Source organism: Pelophylax lessonae (genome assembly GCF_965119305.1).
Source record: "Pelophylax lessonae genome assembly, chromosome: 9".
Taxonomy (NCBI): domain Eukaryota; kingdom Metazoa; phylum Chordata; class Amphibia; order Anura; family Ranidae; genus Pelophylax; species Pelophylax lessonae.
This window is the reverse complement of record NC_138776.1, coordinates 60,690,987-60,709,350: the sequence shown is the minus strand read 5'-3', so window position 1 is coordinate 60,709,350 and position 18,364 is coordinate 60,690,987. Positions and strand designations below refer to the sequence as shown.

Sequence of the window (18,364 nt, the reverse complement as noted above, 5' to 3'; positions counted from 1 at the left end):
GTGACTGACAGGACAACGCAGCCAACTCCGACACGCAACGTGCAGAATAGCTACGAAGAAAGCCACCTTCTGCGACAAAGCAGAGGAAGAAGTTCTCAAATATTTTCAAAAGGAGGCTTTTGAAGCACCGACAGTACCAAATCGAGATCCCACAGAGGTACCAGGGATTGCACTGGAGGAGCCGGAAGGCGAACTCCCTGCACAAAAGTGTGAACCAAGGACTTCGCCGCCAAAGGAAAAAAAATTGCCAAGACGGAAATCTGGCCCTTGATGGTGCCCAGAGCCAAACGTTGATCTACACCTACTTGTAGAAACTCCAAAGAGGCAAGACACAGAAAAGGAGCAGGGAGAAACCACCCCCGACTCACCCCAAGTAATGTACGCCTTACGAACTCGATGATAAACCTTCCTGGAGGTAGATTTCCTAGCTTTCAACAGCGTATTGATCACCGACTCCAACAGCCCTCTGTCCTTCAGAACCAGGCTTTCAATAGCCAGGCCATTAAAGACAGCGACCGGAAAGCAGGATGGAAGATTGGTCCCTGAGACAGATCTTCCTCAAGAGGAAGTTTCCAAGGAACTGCTACCAGCCTTACCAGGCCTGCGTACCAAGACCAGCGATGCCAGTCTGGTGCCACCAGAATGACTGGAATTTCTACTACCTTGATTCTGCATAGCAGTCTCGACAGAAGTTGTGTTGGAGGAAAGGCGTTAAATCAGACAATACTGACCCCCAAGGGACCACCAGAGCGCCAGTGGTGTAGCCCAGAGGATCCCAAGACCTTGACAAGAACCTCTGCGTCTTCCTGTTGATACAGGAAGCTAGCAGGTCCACATAAGGGGTCCCCCACCAAAGACACAGTTGATGAAATACCTCCGGGTGAAGAGACCATTCTCCCGGAGCCAACATCTGCCAACTGAGATAGCCCACTTGCCAATTCTCTACCCCCGGAATGTGCACAGCAGATAGGGCCGGAACTTATTCTGCCCACAGCAAGATGCCAGCCACTTCCCAGGCCGCCAGAGCAATCTTTGTTCCCCCTTGACATATGCCACAGCCGTAGCATTGTCCGATTGTATTTGCACAGGGCGACCCTGCAGACGATCCGTCCATTGAGACAGACAAAGTCTGATCGCCCGAATTTCCAGGAGGTTGATCGGTAACCTCGACCCCTCCCGAGTCCAGACACCTTGGGCCAAACACACTTCCGACACCTCCCCATCCGGACAGGCTGGCATCCATGGTGATTTAGAATGGGATTGGTGCAGCGCTAACACAATTGAATCCACAGTCCATACAAATGTTCAAATGGATCAAATACAAAAGTGCAGTAAACAAAAGTTCATCAGAGAGTGCTCCAATAAAGAAGGGAAACTGTCCACCACTTCAAACTTGGAAAAAGCCCCGAGTGCAGGAACCGCCACCAAGATAATAAATGGCCTCTTACCAAATTGCAATGACCCCCATTACAAGGATCAAAGACAGCCTGTGTGATCAAATCAGTGCCCAGATCGACATGTATCGATTCCCAGTGTTCCCTCAGCAGCTCCGACCGGAACAAGTGAACATAAGGAAAAGAGGGACAACTCCAATAGTGAAGTACGTTCACAGGTTTATTCAGTAAAAGCAGAGTGGCAACTCACGTTTGCATGAAGAAATCACAGCATGTCTCGGAGCTATACTCTCAGAACCTTTGTTTCCAACCAATAAAATGGCCGCCGCGTCTCCTTGCTGGCCTCAGCACGACGAACCGCAGGCTCCTCCTCCGGCCATGCCGTCGTGCTGAGGCCAGCAAGGAGACACGGCGGCCATTTTATTGGTTGGAAACAAAGGTTCTGAGAGTATAGCTCCGAGACATGCTGTGATTTCTTCATGCAAATGTGAGTTGCCACTCTGCTTTTACTGAATAAACCTGTGAACGTACTTCACTATTGGAGTTGTCCCTCTTTTCCTTATGTTCACTTGTTCCGGTCGGAGCTGCTGAGGGAACACTGGGAATCGATACATGTCGATCTGGGCACTGATTTGATCACACAGGCTGTCTTTGATCCTTGTAATGGGGGTCATTGCAATTTGGTAAGAGGCCATTTATTATCTTGGTGGCGGTTCCTGCACTCGGGGCTTTTTCCAAGTTTGAAGTGGTGGACAGTTTCCCTTCTTTATTGGAGCACTCTCTGATGAACTTTTGTTTACTGCACTTTTGTATTTGATCCATTTGAACATTTGTATGGACTGTGGATTCAATTGTGTTAGCGCTGCACCAATCCCATTCTATATTGCTATTTAGATCTGGTATTTCTGATTCTAGATCAGGTGCTGGCTGCTTTCATTTGGTCTGTTGACTTTTTATTCATGTATGTTTTTATCTTTACATTTTAGCGCAGCAATATCCCCATTTTTATATCCATGGTGATTACAGTCCAATACAGGGGAAGAAAAGATTTTTCCCAGACGTAGGGCCGGGGAACGGAGTCACCAAGGAGAGACTCCCTCGAACCCTGACTCAAGAGGATCAGATTGTCCAATGACAGCGGATCCTTTTTCCGTTTGTTCAGAATCTCCCTTTGCTAGGTTCTGGTGTGGAACTACGCAAATGGAACCGCCTCGAAGGTGGAGACCATGAGACCCAGCACTTGCATGCAAGTCCTAAGTGATGATCGGTGGTTGGACAACAAAAGCCGAACAGCATCCTGCAGCTTCAGAAGTTTTGTCTGAGGAAGAAACACCCGGGCTTACGCCGAGTCCAGCATCAGATCCAAGTAGTCCAGCTTTGTGGACAGAGACAGTGCAGATTTCTGAAAATTCAGTGTCCACCTGAACTCTTGCAGAGTTCGTACCATAACGTCCAAGATGGCTTCTAGAGCAGAGGAAGACTTTGCACAAAGGAGAAATCGTCCATGTAACCTAGTACCGCAATCCCCTTCTGCCATAACAAGGCCAATACTGGGGCCAAAACCTTTGTGAACTCCTGAGGAGCTGAGGCGAGCCCAAACGGCAACGCCATGATTTGAAAAGTGCTCCTCGCCCACGGCAAAACAAAGAAAACACTGATGCCTGACATATATTGGAATATGAAGGCAAGCGTCCTCGAGATCGATAGAAGCCAGCAGAACTCCTTGATGAAGGAAAGCTACTACTGTGCGGATGGACTCCATCTGAAATTTCTGAACCCACACAAAGTGGTTCAGAGCCTTGAGATCCAAGATTGGACGAACCTTTCCTTCCTTCCTGGGAACTGTAAACAGATTTTAATAAAAACCTTGGAAACGTTCTGACTCTGGAACTGGCACAATAACTACTTGTGCGAACAGGTCCTGCACTGCTCCGTAGAGGCCCTGTAGCTGCTTGGGAGACAAGCGTAAGTTGGAAGGAAAGAACCTTGCCATAGGCAAGGACCGAAACTCTATCTTGTAACCGAACCAGTGCGTGAACCCACTTGTCCTGAAAGAGCAAGGTCCATGGATCCGGAAAGAAGTGAAGATGTCCCCCCACCCCAGACGCGGGTGAGGACGCCCCTTCAGGCTGTGGAAGGCTTGTCTGTGGAACCAGAAGTGCCCACTTTCGACTTACTATTCCAGGGTCTCTTGGAGCCTCCCGCAAAGTTACGAGTGGATCTCGAGCCCCTTTCCTGCAATCCAGATGGACGAAAGGGCCACTGGTGAGCTGAAAAGAAGGAACCCTGTTTACAATGAGGTTCCTTGCCCTTAGCAGCCTGCAGAAGCAATGTACGCTTGCCTCCCCTAACAAATGTAACATTAGTAAGGTATGAAAATGCATTCAGAAAAACATCCACTGCACAATGCATGATCACAGAAGTGGTGCAGACAATCCTAAAAAAAAAAAAAAAAAAAAAAAAAAAAAAAGATATCGGATTGAGGGTCCTGGGTTGAGAGGATATCGGATGCACTGTCTGGATACATCCATCCCTGTTGACCATAAGGGGCTACGTACTGCATGGCTATATGCGCCCTCCAGTGAGTTTGCACTTGATGTTGGGAAGGCAGAGTGGTGCAAGGATTCAGCAGTATTTGTTATTATCATGGGTGATTTATTTCACCATTTTACTAAAAATCACCCACTGTGTTAACCCCCTTCCCTGCCAGTGTCATTATTACAGTAAGTGCATATTTTTAGCACTGATTACTGTAGTAATGTCACTGGTCCCCCCAAATGTGTAAAAAAATGTCAGTTAGGGGTCCGATCTGTCCGCTGCAATGTCGCAGTTCCCCTAAAAATCTCAAATCACCGCTATTAGTTAAAAATAAATAAATAAAAATGACAAATCTTTCACGTAGTTAGTAGACGCGATAACTTTTGCGCAAACCAATCAAAATACGCCTATTGCGATATTTTTTACCAAAAATATGTAGCAGACAACAAATTGACCTAACATGTTAAAAAGTTTTTGATTTTTAAAATTTTTTTTTGGAAATGTTATATAGCAGAATGTGAAAAATATTGTTTTTTTTCCAGAATTTTCGCTCCATTTTTGTTTATAGCCCCCCCCCAAAAAAAAAAAAAAATCCCAGAGGTGATCAAATACCACCAAAAGAAAGCTCTATTTGTGGGAAAAAAAAGGACATCAAATTTTATTTAGGTACAGCATCGCACGACCGCCCAATTGTCCATTAAAGTAATGCAGTGCCGAATCGCAAAAAATGGCCTGGTCATTAAGGGGGAAAATCTTCGGTCCAGAAGTGGTTAAAGGTGCACATTGTTAAACAAATTGTGCAATAAATCACGAGGTTTTTAAACTTTGTTTTCACACGAATATAGAAGCTGATTGGTTTCAAAATTATGTAAGGGCATAAATACCACAGTCAAAATGGCGACACTAGCTTCCTGATGACGCATGTTTACTTGCGAAAAGTAATTAGGTCAGCGAGCGGATGACGTACTTCCGTTTCCTGTTGCAGTAACGAGATTAAGGCTTGAAACGCACGTCGACTGCATCACACGGAGAGCGACTGCACGGCCACAGAGACCGCTGGTGAGACTTAGTGCCGGTGTGCTAAAATGGAGTCGGACCCGTGAAAATTCCGGACCCTCGAAAACTTCCGGGGATGCTCCGTCACCACCAGCTGCTGCGAGCCCTGGTGCGCATGCGCACAAGGCATTTTGAAGGTCCAATGAAATTCTAAGACTTATGAACAGCTGACAGAGGAGGAGGGGCTGAGGTGGGACGAATACACCGCCGCGTCATCGAGCAAGGAACATGTTGTAGAGCGGACTAAGAGGAGGCGGGAAGGAAGTGAATACTCATACTAAACAGTAATGATAAAAAAAAAAAAAAAGAAATACTAAACATTTTTTATCATTACTATTTAGTATGAGTATTCACTTCCTTCCCGCCTCCTCTAAGTCCGCTCTTCAACATGTTTCTTGCTCGATGACACGGCGGTGTTGTAACATTTTCCCGCGGCGGTGTATGCGTCCCACCTCAGCCCCTCCTCCTCTCAGTCAGCTGTTCGTAAGTCTTAGAATTTCATCGGACCTTCAAAATGCCTTGTGCGCATGCGCACCTGGGCTCGCAGCAGCTGGTGGTGACATACACCGCAGCGGGAAAATGTTACAACACCGCTGCATCATCGAGCAAGAAACATGTTGAAGAGCGGACTTAGAGGAGGCGGGAAGGAAGTGAATACTCATACTAAATAGTAATGATAAATAAATGTTTAGTATTTCTTTTTTTTTTTTTTTATCATTACTATTTAGTATGAGTATTCACTTCCTTCCGGCCTCCTCTAAGTCTGCTCTGCAACATGTTCCTTGCTCGATGATGTGGCGGTGTAGGCGTCCCACCTCAGCCCCTCCTCCTCTCAGTCAGCTGTTCGTAAGTCTTAGAATTTTATCGGACCTTGAAAATGCCTTGTGCGCATGCGCACCTGTGCTCGCATCAGCTGGGTTATGACGTAGCGTCACCGAAAGTGACGAGGGTCCGGAACTTTCATGAGTCCGACTAAATTCTAGAACACCGGTCTAAAGGCACCAACATATGTGATTGTAGATTCATACTTTTAAATTGCAACAATAAACTAACTTAAGGAAGTTGCGAAATGATGGCTATTCTTTACTTTATCAATGCATGAGAGGGGTTATCATAGACATCGGGACCAAAGGCAAGATCATAAGGATCCACAGAGGTGTTACATTCAGGCTTGCAATTATACTAACTGCTGGCAAGTGCGTTTGATCTAGCAGATGTTGGATTTGCACAAATTGGGCAAAGCACGGCATGAGAAAAAGTTACTTTTTAGCACGTAATGAAATTCATGGACACTTGGATACTTGAGACAATTGTTTTTTATCATTCACTAATTTGTATGATTTGATATGATTTAATATTGGGAAAACATTGTATAATTATTTTTGTTTGCACCTTGTGACGGTATTAACCTTCACTGGGAGTGAAACACTGATGGTTTGGATTGATTCAAATGGGGTCATTATTTACAAGTGATGCTAATGTGTACTGTACTTCAGTGTCAGACAGGCTCCCCCTATTGTTTGTGTTTCGGGATGGAATGTGTATTCTGCCTGTCCCATTGTTAAATGTTAATGACCTCACATTGTTCTGTCCAGATGGCCAGCTAATTAGTTCAGGTTAATTCTGTTTCTGTATACAATTGCATCTGCATATGAAAATGTTATCATTCAGCCCCTGACCTGTGTGTAGTAATTTGATGAGATGGGGGGGTGTGCTCATGTGTGTACAAATTGAGTGTGTGTCTGTTCAATAAACAGTCTGTTTTTACCCCTTCATGAAGTCTCGACTCATGTTGGGGTGGGGGGGGGGATATGCTACAAGGGATTGCTATGCTCTTCATACTCCCTTGGATAATCACTAAGCTCTTGTAAGAGCTTGTTCCTGCTTCACTCTCTGGGGAAAGAGAGGTTCACCCACTGAAACCTGGAGCCTTGTCGTAGGTCCAGGGTGGGTAGGAGACGGCGAGACCCCAACCAAGCTGCGGCGGTTCATGGGGTCCGAGTTGGTTATGGTGTCTAGTGGAGTGCTTGGAGCCCTCGGGAAGCACTAGGAGCATCCGTCAACGGAGGTACCCAGTCGGGGTGCCGGTTGATCCATTGCACACCTTCATAGGTTAGCACAACTAATCACATTTTTTAAATAATAAATGTATCATGTAGATTCTTCAACGTCAACTCCCCTGTACGAGAAAGAAAATGGCAAACTCCAATTCTTAACTAGCAAGGTCTTTGATCTAAAATTGTCTGGCCATCACATCTGTTGTAAGGCCTCAGGTAACTTCTTAGTAAGTTTTTGCTTCCTTTGATGCCCCAGTGCTGGAACATTTGCAAATTAGAGAATGACCACAGACCCCTCCACATTTATAAAACCTTTGGGATAAGTGGGTTTCTACTAGCTGCCAGTGCTATGTGATGGACAGTAAGTTCCTTATCACTTGCGATACTCACCAGTAACATAGGTGGCTCTGCAGGGCAAACAAATACTCATTGAAGCTTTCAATTGGCTTCTCTTGTAAAACATAGTCAATTCTGTGGCCGCCATTCAACATGCCAATCTTAATAGACAGGTCCTCTTCTCTGCAGATCTCTGCATTTTCAAATTTCTCAGCTGAAAGAAAAAAAATCGAAGATGTTGGTCAATCTCAGCAACCGTCATGCAGAGCCCAGCCCCCCAAAGTTTGACAGCTGGCATATTTAAAAGAGCAGACGACATTAGAACCTGATAAAACAGTGATGGACTGGCTGTCAAACTGACAGCTGAGCCCTGCAGGTTAGACCAGAGCCCACATTATCCTTAGTGCAAGAGATAGATAGAACAGTGCACACTGATACAGGCCTCTATCCCATTCCACTGCCCCAGCTCCCTCCACACATGGATTTTTATACAAATAGAAAAATGTGTGCTGAAACACAGGTTTGGTTCAATTGAAGCAAGGATTTGTTTTGTTTTTTTCAGTGAATAGCAGAAAAAAGAAAAAACGTAAATATAAGGTTGTTCTCTTTATTAGAAGTTTGAGGTTACCATTTCTCAGTGAGCTTACATTTTCTACCTGGCTAAGCTCAAATTCGGCAATAGATGGATCAAAATTCGACTCGTTCAGCAGGGGCTGAATGAACGATCCATGTGGAGTCGCCCTGTTTGATAAAAAGAAAAAAGTAGGCGCACAATCCAATCTGGCTGACCCAATGAACATATATTATAATGAAGTTCATAAAAATCTCTGGTAATAGTCCATAAGTTCCTGCTTGATAGAAGCTGATCAACTTCTATCAAACAGAAATCCTGGATAACTCGATTAGCAGCTGCAGCCCTTGATCAGTGTATTCTGACAGCAGAGAGACCCACTGTCAGAATACAATGTCCTGGCGGTCGGGAATCCTCCATCCACCCTCGTTTGTGTGCCTGGTGAATTCCATTTCTTTTTTTCTTTTCCTTAAGAATTATTAATCTACGGCCAGCCTAACAATGCTCAACAAAGTTCTGTAAAGGTCACCTTCCACCTGCTTTTCCTCTTCTTCCTTAATCTGATCGGCAACTTTCTCTAGTTCTTCCTGCAGCTGAGTAGAAGACGTGTGAAATCGGGCAAATTCATTCAGCGTCTGCCAGGCCGAGCGCAAGGAACTGAGGAATCCTTGTTTCAGGTCAGACCCCATTCGGGTCAGACTTTCCTTCAACTCTAAAAGACAAAAAAAAAAAAAAAAAAAAAACGCAGGTCAGGCTAAATGTTGTATCTCTCAGACGACCTATAAGAACTGAACACCGGCCCAAATACTCACCAAGATGAAGCCTTTTCCGCCCCTTGTGATGTGGAATAAGAACAGGTTTCAGATCCAGATCTGCTAGAATCATTGGTTCCAACCGGTAGGCAACAGGATCCAGCTGACAGAGAAATAAGCATCATATAACATGGGGACTAATCAATGCACACCAATCTCCTCCCTACAGAGAACATTTGTACTATTGTAGAGATCATACACTCATCATGGTTATCATTTTTCTATGACATCAGAGAGATACTCAGCAACATAAAACACGCATCAATAGCAGCCACATTTTCTTTTTATACCTCCATTAATACCACATAGAATACAGTAATCCCCCGCTCCATCGCGGTTCAGTTTTTGCGGTCCCGGTAATTCGCTTTTTTTTTTGTAATGTTATTCGCGGGTTTTTTTGTAATGTTATTTTACTATATAAATCATTAAAAATTAAATATTTTTTGTGTTTTCCATAGCTCTTGCTATGTCTCTTAGTATCTTTTATGTGTTTAAATGAGTTTCTATTGTTTTAAAAGTGTGTTTAAAGACCTTAAAATGCTTTTACACGTACAGTGACAGTAAAAAAAACATGCCTACAATGCATTTTAATAGGGTTTTTCTATTTTGCGGAATTTCACTTTTCGCGGCTGGGTCCCGAATGTAACACCCGCAATGGAGGGGGGTTTACTGTATTCAACTACTGCCTTGTATGAGTGATCAATTAACCTCAATATGTCATTCCCTCCAGAACTGCCAGACCATGGTGCCACCTGCTGGCAAAAACCACTATTGCAATTGTTCACACTTATTTTGCCTATTTCCACTTGGCCATTGTACTGCATGTAGAGATTTTGTTCCTCCTCCCTCCGCTTGTCTTCCACAAGTTAAAATAACAAATCTTTTTCAGCTTCAAAAATAAAAATTCCATACTAACCTTGTGCCCCCTACTGTCTCCATAATGAACTTACCGGGTGATAAATATTGAAGAAGCCCCTGCAGGTAGGTAGTCTGTAGTTTTCATCAATCTTGTCCAGTCCTCGGACAGTCAAAAACATCCCGATAGGAGAGCCAAGAGCAAAGAAATTCACCAGCTCAAAATCCAGTGGATTATACTTTACCGATACCTGAAAGGAGAACAGATCCGCTTACTGCAAAGATCAGCTCAACCCGATGGCCAGCACCCAAATCAGAGAAACCCCAAACAAACCATGGAAGACCCCGAAGGACCACAAACAGGTCAAAGAGAGCTCAAAAAGGCCCGCAATACTGATCAGAGTGATCCCGAAGACCCACGTACATATGAAAAAGGACTCTGAACGGCTGCATTCAAGATTAAAACGATCCTGAGGGCCGTGTACAGAGAAGGGCAAGAAAAACAAAATATAGACCAGCGCTAGTGCAGCTTACAGTGATAAGGGGAATAAATATGATATGCATTGATAAATGAACATATGCAAAACTAACTTCTGGTAAAACGTTTAAAAACACTTTCTAGGGTGTATTGTCAAAACACAGGCTTTATCCACTTCAGCCCCGGAAGGTTTTACTCCCCCTTCCTGACCAGGCCCTATTTTGCGATTTGGCACTGCGTTACTTTAACGGACAATTGCGTGGTCGTGCAACGCTGTACCCAAACAAAATGAAGGTCCTTTTTCCCCCACAAATAGAGCTTTCTTTTGGTGGTATTTGATCACCTCCGCGATTTTTATTTTTTGCGCTATAAACAAAAAAATTGTGACAATTGTGAAAAGAAAACAAAACAATATTTTGCACATTCTGCTATAGGACATTCCAAAGATAAAAAAAATAATTAAATATTAAAATTTAACATTTTAGGCCAATTTGTTTTCTGCTACATATTTTTGGTTGAAAAATAAAAATCGTAGTAAGTGTATTTTGATTGGTTTGCGCAAAGTTATTGCGACAGACAGATCGGACCCCTGACATTTTTGACACTTTTGGGGGTACCAGTGACATTACTACAGTAATCAGTGCTAAAAATATGCACTGTTACTGTAAAAATGACACTGGCAGGGAAGGGGTTAACCCTGTGGGTGATCAAAGGGGTTAATCTATGCCTATATGCTTACTGACTGTGTAGGGGGTTCTGTGACAGGCACAGAGATCGCAGTTGTAGCTTAGCTGAAACTGCTGATCTGTCCCTGCCTGTCTCACAGAAGATCCGCCTGCTTTGTTTACATAAGCAGGAGAGTCTTCTCTCCCGTTTCCCAGACGATCACGGGAGGAAGGTGGCAATCACTGCCTCTCCTCCCGCAGCCCACCTCCCGCTGTGTCTAAACACAGCGGGAGCACGGCTCCGGCGGCACACACATGCACTCCAGTCACGTAGTACTACGTGACTGGACGCAGGGGAGCAGCATTGCCGCAGTAATATTACTGTGGTCGGTCGGCAAGCGGTTAGTGTATAGTCTTTGGGATGGATGGGTGGCCGCCAGCTCAACCAGAGCTAGAAGGAACTCTAAGTGAAAACAAGCGGAGGGGGAAGAAGAGAGCAGCGCCACCTCAGTGCAGATTAAAAACAGATCATTTATTGCACGTAGACAATGGTACACTCACATATGGATGTGATAAGCCAGCATGTTTACAAGGGTTTGTCTGTTCCACTGTAGATGGAGACTGGAGGGAGAGGGGAAGACAGCCACTGGTCCCGGCTGTGTCGGTGGCATCTGGCACTTCCTGGTGTCCATGACACCAGGAAGTGCCGGTTGCCACCGACACACCAGGGACCAGTGGCTGTCCTCCCCTCTCCATCTACAGCGGAACAGACGAAACCCTTCAAAACATGCTGGCTTATCACATCCATATGTGAGTGTACCATTGTCTAAATGATCCGTTTTTAATCTGCACTGAGGTGGCGCTGCTCTCTTCTTCCCCCTCCTACAGATAAGGGCAGCTTCCTGGCCCTGGGTACTGAGAACAACAACCCCAAGGATTACTTACAGATTTCAGTATTTCAGTGACCCAGAGCACCATGAACAGAGCAGAGTGACCCAGAGGTATCTTGTACAAGATCAGGACTCTCCCCCTCAGGTGACCAAGAATATTATTAAAGCAAATCTGTATATTAGGTGGCTATGCAATTTTTCACCCATATTGTGCAATTTCCTTTACATTTACCAACGACTGAAGTGTGAAGTCTACATTTTTCTTTGTTTACATCCAGTCAGGGAGGCTTTTGCACTAAATGGTTTTTGAGAAATACAAGGAAGATTTTCCAATAGATTGCAAAGTAAAGGGCAAAAAGAGCAGAGTAACACATCCATCAGTGTGAAAGAAGAAATGGGGAGGAAGGAAATATTTACCTGTCCAGTTCCAGTCTCAAAGTGTTCATAATTGACATGGATGGACGACACTGAAGCTCCCACTGGCAGTTTTTTTTTTTCTGGCTCTAGATTGCCGTCAGTAGCGAAGCCATCGCCTTTTTCTGGTTGGGTCTGAGAGGTCTTCTTCTCTGCTGTGGCTTTCTTCTCAACCTAAAAAATAATGAGATGTTAGGGTTACTTCAGATGGGACTTGAGTGGCACAGAATCTCCTAAAAGAAAATATAGGAACCCAATAGATTCTAATCCTGCTCAAATCAATAACCAAAAAACAAAATTACAATAAAGAGCTGCGTGTTGTAAAGTGTAATAAACAACCTATACCGTGAAAAGAAACAAAAAGGAACTACGCTCTATCATCATAAAATGCATATCACCATAGTGAATAAACATTAGTGAATAAACAAAATTAATAAAATCTTCATTTGAAAATTATAGAAAATACATAAAAATATAAAATCCCACACGTGAATAAAGTCCTCAGTGAGTATAGGAAAGCTTCTTCTCCACCATCATGCAGACGCACTATATACTCACTAGACTCGATTGACTCCGGTTCCAGGGAGTCAAAATTGCGCATATGGGAAAATCAAAAGATGTCATACATGAGGTCACAGGAATGAATTAAAACAGCTGCAGTCATCCATTCAATATGTATATAAATAGCTTATTCAAAGCTCTAGTGTTGCCATATAGAGAGAGGAAGAAATACTGTCATGGTGTAGTATTTCAAATAATTTATTTAAAAAAGAAGGTTGTATTGCACTTACATCAACGAAGACAGGGATCAGCATTTATTGTATAGGAATTGCCGGTTCACGCTCCACCTGCGTTCCAGCTGACCGGAAAAGACGTATCTCAAACATCACCTAACGCGGTTTTGTCAATCTAGGTCTGACGTCCTCAGGGGTTCTTTGAGGACGTCAGACAAACTGATGAAAGGTTAGGTGTTAGGTGGTCTCTGACATATGTCATTTCCAGTCAGCTGGGAGGAAGGTGGAGCGCAAACGAGCGATTCCTATATAATACATGCTGATTCTGTCTTCATTGATGTACTGTAAGTGCAATACAACCTTCTTTTCTAAATAAAGGATTTGAAATACTGCACCATGAGAGAGTTTCTTCCTCTCTATATGGCAACACTGGAGCTTTGAATACGCTATATTTATACATATTGAAAGGATGACCGCGGCGATTTGAATTCATTCTTGTGACCTCATGTAGGACATTTTGGATTTTCCCATAGAAGCACTTTTACTCCCTGTAATGGGGGTCAATAAAGTCTGGTGAGTGTATAGTGCGTCTGCATGCTGGTAAAGAGGAACCTTTCCTATACTCACTGAGGATCATATTCACGTGTGGGATTATATATGGACTTCACAATTTTTATGTATTTTCTATAATTTAAATGAGGATTATTTAATCATTTGTCTATTCCAGAGTTGTATAAAGTACTCCTCGAAACCCATACAGTACAAGTGCTCGATCTAAAAGTGACTTGAGTAGAAGTGGAAGTGCTCAATCAAAAAGTGACTTGAGTAGAAGTACTAAAGTATTTAACTTTTTTTGTACTTAAGTATTGCAAGTAGTTTTTTTAAAAATTTTGCTACTCAAGTACTGAAAGTACAAGTACCAGTAGTTTTGAAAAAAAAATGCTGCTCAAGTACAAGTACTGTGTTATGTAGTTATTAAAGAAAGAAGTCAAAAGTTTGAACATCATATTGTTTTTTATTATTTCAAATGCAGCTTTTATTTATACATACAGTAGCATTTATTTTCGTATGCGCTGATAATACACATGTTTTGAGCTTCATGAAACCTGCCATCTACTGTTCTGGCAGTGGTAATTTTTATAATTGTAACGAGTAACTATGCAGCACAAGAAAAAAATATCAGAGTAGAAGTATTGAAATCATCGAAAAAATGTAGTGAAGTAAAAGTGGAAGTAGGAGAAAAAAATTATACTCCAGAAAAGTACAGATACCGCCTTTCCGTACTTAAGTACAGTAGTGAAGTAGTTCTACTTAGTTACTATACATCTCTGGTCTATTCACGATTGTTTATTCACTATGGTGATATGAATTTTATGAAGTAAGCGCACGGTTTCTTTTCACAGTATCTTAGCACAATGGATATCACATTATTTTCAATGGCCCGTTCACATCAATGCAATTCAGTGCAGTGCAATACGGAAAAAGATTCCTGCAGTATTTTGGTGAAATTTACAGTGCGCAATCTGGCCTGATAGAATATGCAAACCACATCCAAAATGCAACCAAATTAACATAATTGAACTGCATATCACAGTAGTATGAACAGAGCCCAAATGCTCCCCTCCAAATACAGAAGAGAATACATTACAGGCCTCTAGCTGCACAGCAGAAGTGGTGTCTGAGGACTGAGAATCTTTTACCTTACTGGTAGCCATCTCCTCTATATATTTGGCAATCTTCTTTCTGGGTCCCAGCGGTATCCCCATCTCTTTCAAGTCATCAACTGTACACATGAGCTAAAAAGACGACAAGAAATGACAATTACACACAGCATCATTTAATGACAGACAAGCCTGTTCTCATCCACAGTTCAACCAATGTGCAGTGTGAAGGAATAGAGATTGCTGGTATTTACATCATAAAGTTCATCAGGCCTTAATACATGCCTGCTTCTAATACAGGGGGGTAGTAGTTCCTCATTCCCCCACGTTTAACATACTTGTGTTTGCAAGCTCTTACTGGCATTCAGAGAACCTACATTTCCCCTGGACATGCATATTTTCATTTTTTTCTATACAAAGGTTAACTGAAAACACCTGGATGCATCTAAATGAATGAACATGCAAATAATAAAACCATTGTAAGCATTTTATATGCAATGCACAGCACCTAGCTTCCCCCTCCGCCCACCACAACATATATGCAGGAAGATATGCAGCCAACACCTGGCATCTCGCGCACAGTTCCTGCCACTCCACACCTCCTGTGTGTAAGGCGCCAGGCTATCTGATCCCCTGCCGTGGCCGGTGTGTGTGCATCTGGCAGGCACAGCATGCTCTTCTTCCTGCGCTGTGCCCTGCTGGAGACACATCCTCCACTTAGCATGCAAAAACAGGGCGGAGCCTATTGCCCAGGGAATTCAATGCCAAGCATTAGGTTGCCTGGGCTTTGGGATTGCGCCCTAGCTCAGTTACATCCCTCCATGACCTCTCCTCAGACACACATGGTGGTGTATGTGTGTTACAAAACCTCCGCCTAAGTTGGCCATACATGGATTAAAATTTAGTCGGATCAGCAGGTCGATAAATGCATGGGCAGGCTGGTTGTGGAGAAGTTGATCAATCAACTTTTGTACAACCAGTCTGCCGTTTTTTTTCCCAATCCATCGGTGCCGCCTGACTATGGCTGGCAGCACTAATCAGTGTATTCTGACATCGAGGAAGTCTCCCTGCTGTCAGAATACCAGAACTAAGTGGGAAGGATTAGTGTGGGTGGGGGAAATGGTTTTCTTTTTTTGTTTAACCCACTGGTTAAAACAAGAAAAACAAAAAAAAAAAAAAACTAAAATTAAAAAAAAAAAAAAAAAAAAAGAAAAATACCCTGATCTAAAGGCTGTCCAATACAAGCACAGCTCTCTCATGCCAACCCATTATTAGTTCACAAGTCAGATTACCAAAGACTCCATGTCAATTTTCTCTTTGTCAAACACGGTGATGTAATCCGAAAGGCTGAGAGACTCCAGCGCCTCCTGTAGGTCAGGAAGCCCTTCTTGCGCCACCTCCGATTCACTGGACTCGCGTGAATCTGGAAAACTGCCCTGAAACAGGAGGAACCAGGACACATGAAAACCTTCAGAAAAAAGAAGCTTCTAAAAAGTAAATACAGTATATAGTATTTTCAAATGTGTTCTAAGAAAAAGCATGAAAGAAATTTGCTTGTAGCCTTTAAACCCCTCTGGTTTGCGTTTTTGGAGGAGAATTTTCTGGCAGGGAAAAAAAAAAAAAACACGCTCAACACTCTAGACCTGTACAAAAACACTCAATAGGAGTATTTTTGTCTGCCAAAAGAACTGGAATTTTTTTAAACCCAGTGTGCACGGACCCTTACAGTTATTCTTTACTGTTCCTCCTTATAAGCAATTCTCTTACCATGAAAACCACCTGCACACAATGCACACCTTACATGGACAATATCTTATCTCAAGGTTGTCAGTCAGGGAGACTCAGTGATTGCAGTGCAATACAGAGCATCCTCTAGTAATTAATCTACAAATTTCTACACTAATTTAAAATGCAACAGTAAGCATGTAAACAAAAAAATGATAAAGTATAATAATAATAATAATAATAATAACATTACACAGCAAAGCAGAAGGTCTGCTTTAAAGCTCAACTGAGCCCTTGTTACAAAATACATGCCATTAGCTTTATTGGAACAGTAAGTTAGTAAAGTCTAAAAGTGTCTGTTCCCCCCACATCATGCAGCAGAGGCAGATCGCTGCGCTGTGTCAGCAGTTGCCCTCTCTGTTGCAGTTTAACGACACCCTGTGAGTGTTTGATCTCTCTACTCAGTAAGAAGTATGGGCTTTGCTAAGTGAATGGCCCCACTAGTGACTAGATAACCCTAATCAAGTTACTTCCTCATGGTATTCATGTGAATTTTTTTAATTCTTTATCTTGAGTCTTAATTTTTATACCTCTGCTGTTCTTTAAATCATTGTCTCTGTCGAGCCGCAACGTCACATTGTAATATTGTTGGGAGCGGGTGTTGGGGTATGCATGCACATGCGTTAATGTGTGTATGTTTTCATTTGGACCCATTTTCATTTTCCCATTATTGGTCACTTGTGAGGTGAAATTGTTGCCAACCACACACAGGGGTTGATTTACTTAGAACTGGATAATGCAAAATCTGCTACAGCTATGCATGGTAGCCAATCTGCTTCTAATTTCAGCTTGTTTAATTAAGCTTTGGCAATACAACCTAGAAGCTGATTGGTTTTTTAATGTGGAGCTGTGCCAGATTTTGCATGAAAGCTGCTCGATTAATCGTTAAAAAAAAAAAAAATTGTAATCTCGTTTCAACCCCCCTCACGATCCAGCATTTCCACGATTAACGTAACAGTGCAGAGCAGTTCCGTGTTCACAGCTGTCAAATACAGCCAGGAAGATTTATCATAAAATTGCTCAGCGCTGAGATAAAGAGAAACATTGTATCATTTGGTGAATGAGGTCAGTTTAAACACTTAGGCCCCTTTCACACATGGGAGTCCTTCGGTAGACTGTTTTTCTCAGTGGGTGATCGATCCGCCGATACCCCGCTGAGCAGGCGGATGGCAGCTCAGAAAGAGCCGTCAGGTCCCCGCTCTTCTCTATGGGGGAATCGGATGAGAACAGACCGCCTGTCCGTTCTCATCCAATCCGATCCGCTGGACGGTTTGAAAATAGGGTTTCCATCCGTCCAGATTTGACAGACCGGATCGGATGTCAGCGGACATGTCTCCGCTGACATCCGATGCCCCATAGAGATGCATGGGACATCAGTTCAGATCCGCATTGAAAAACTGACTTTGCGCCCGGCAGACTCAGTTTTGCTCAGCGGAGATCGATCCGGCGATCCCACGCTGTGCAGGCAGACGGCCTGTCAGTTTTCATCCGATCCTCCAGGGTTTCCATCCATCTGGATTTCATGGACAGGATCGGAGAGCAGCTGGTGTCAGTGGACATGTCACCGCTGACATCCGCTGCTCCATAGAGGTGCATGGAGCATCCAATCAGGCCTGCCTGAAAAACGGAGTAGGTTTGTAGACGCAATAACTTTTGCGCAAACCCAATTAATTTACACTTATTGGGATTTTTTTTACCAAAAATATGTAGCAGAATACATATTGGTCTAAAATGAAAAAAATTTTAATTTTTTAATTTTTTTTTTTTTTTTTTATTGGCAATGTTTTATAGCAGAAAGTAAAAAACATTTTTTTTTATGAATTGTCGCTTTTTTTTTTTGTTTATAGCGCAAAAAAAAAAAAAAAAAAAAAAAAAACAATCACAGGAAGTGATCTAATACCACAAAAAGAAAGCTCTATTTGTGGGGAAAAAAAGAAATCAATTTTTATAGTGGTACAGCGCCGAATGACCGCGCAATTGTCAGTTAAAATAACGCAGTGCCGTATCGCAAAAAATGACCTGGTCAAGGGGGTAAAACCTTCCAGTCCTTAAGTGGTTAAGAAAAAAATTGTGATACTGTTCTTTTTTTTTTTATTATTGATGGGCAGACAAAGTCCA

At 42.9% G+C, this 18,364-nt stretch overlaps 1 protein-coding gene across 1 annotated transcript in view; it reads right to left on the bottom strand.

The window, feature by feature from the left end:
- SEC23IP (SEC23 interacting protein) overlaps positions 1-18,364 on the bottom strand; it is a 71,406-nt gene that overhangs the window by 25,468 nt on the left and 27,574 nt on the right. Inside the window, exons 11-17 of the mRNA XM_082268046.1 lie at positions 15,754-15,897; positions 14,501-14,596; positions 12,070-12,240; positions 9,715-9,870; positions 8,765-8,867; positions 8,482-8,664; positions 7,436-7,595 (exon numbers count right to left, since the gene is read on the bottom strand). Coding sequence (XP_082124172.1) covers positions 7,436-7,595; positions 8,482-8,664; positions 8,765-8,867; positions 9,715-9,870; positions 12,070-12,240; positions 14,501-14,596; positions 15,754-15,897 — 1,013 coding nt within the window. The remainder of the gene's footprint in view (positions 1-7,435; positions 7,596-8,481; positions 8,665-8,764; positions 8,868-9,714; positions 9,871-12,069; positions 12,241-14,500; positions 14,597-15,753; positions 15,898-18,364) is intronic.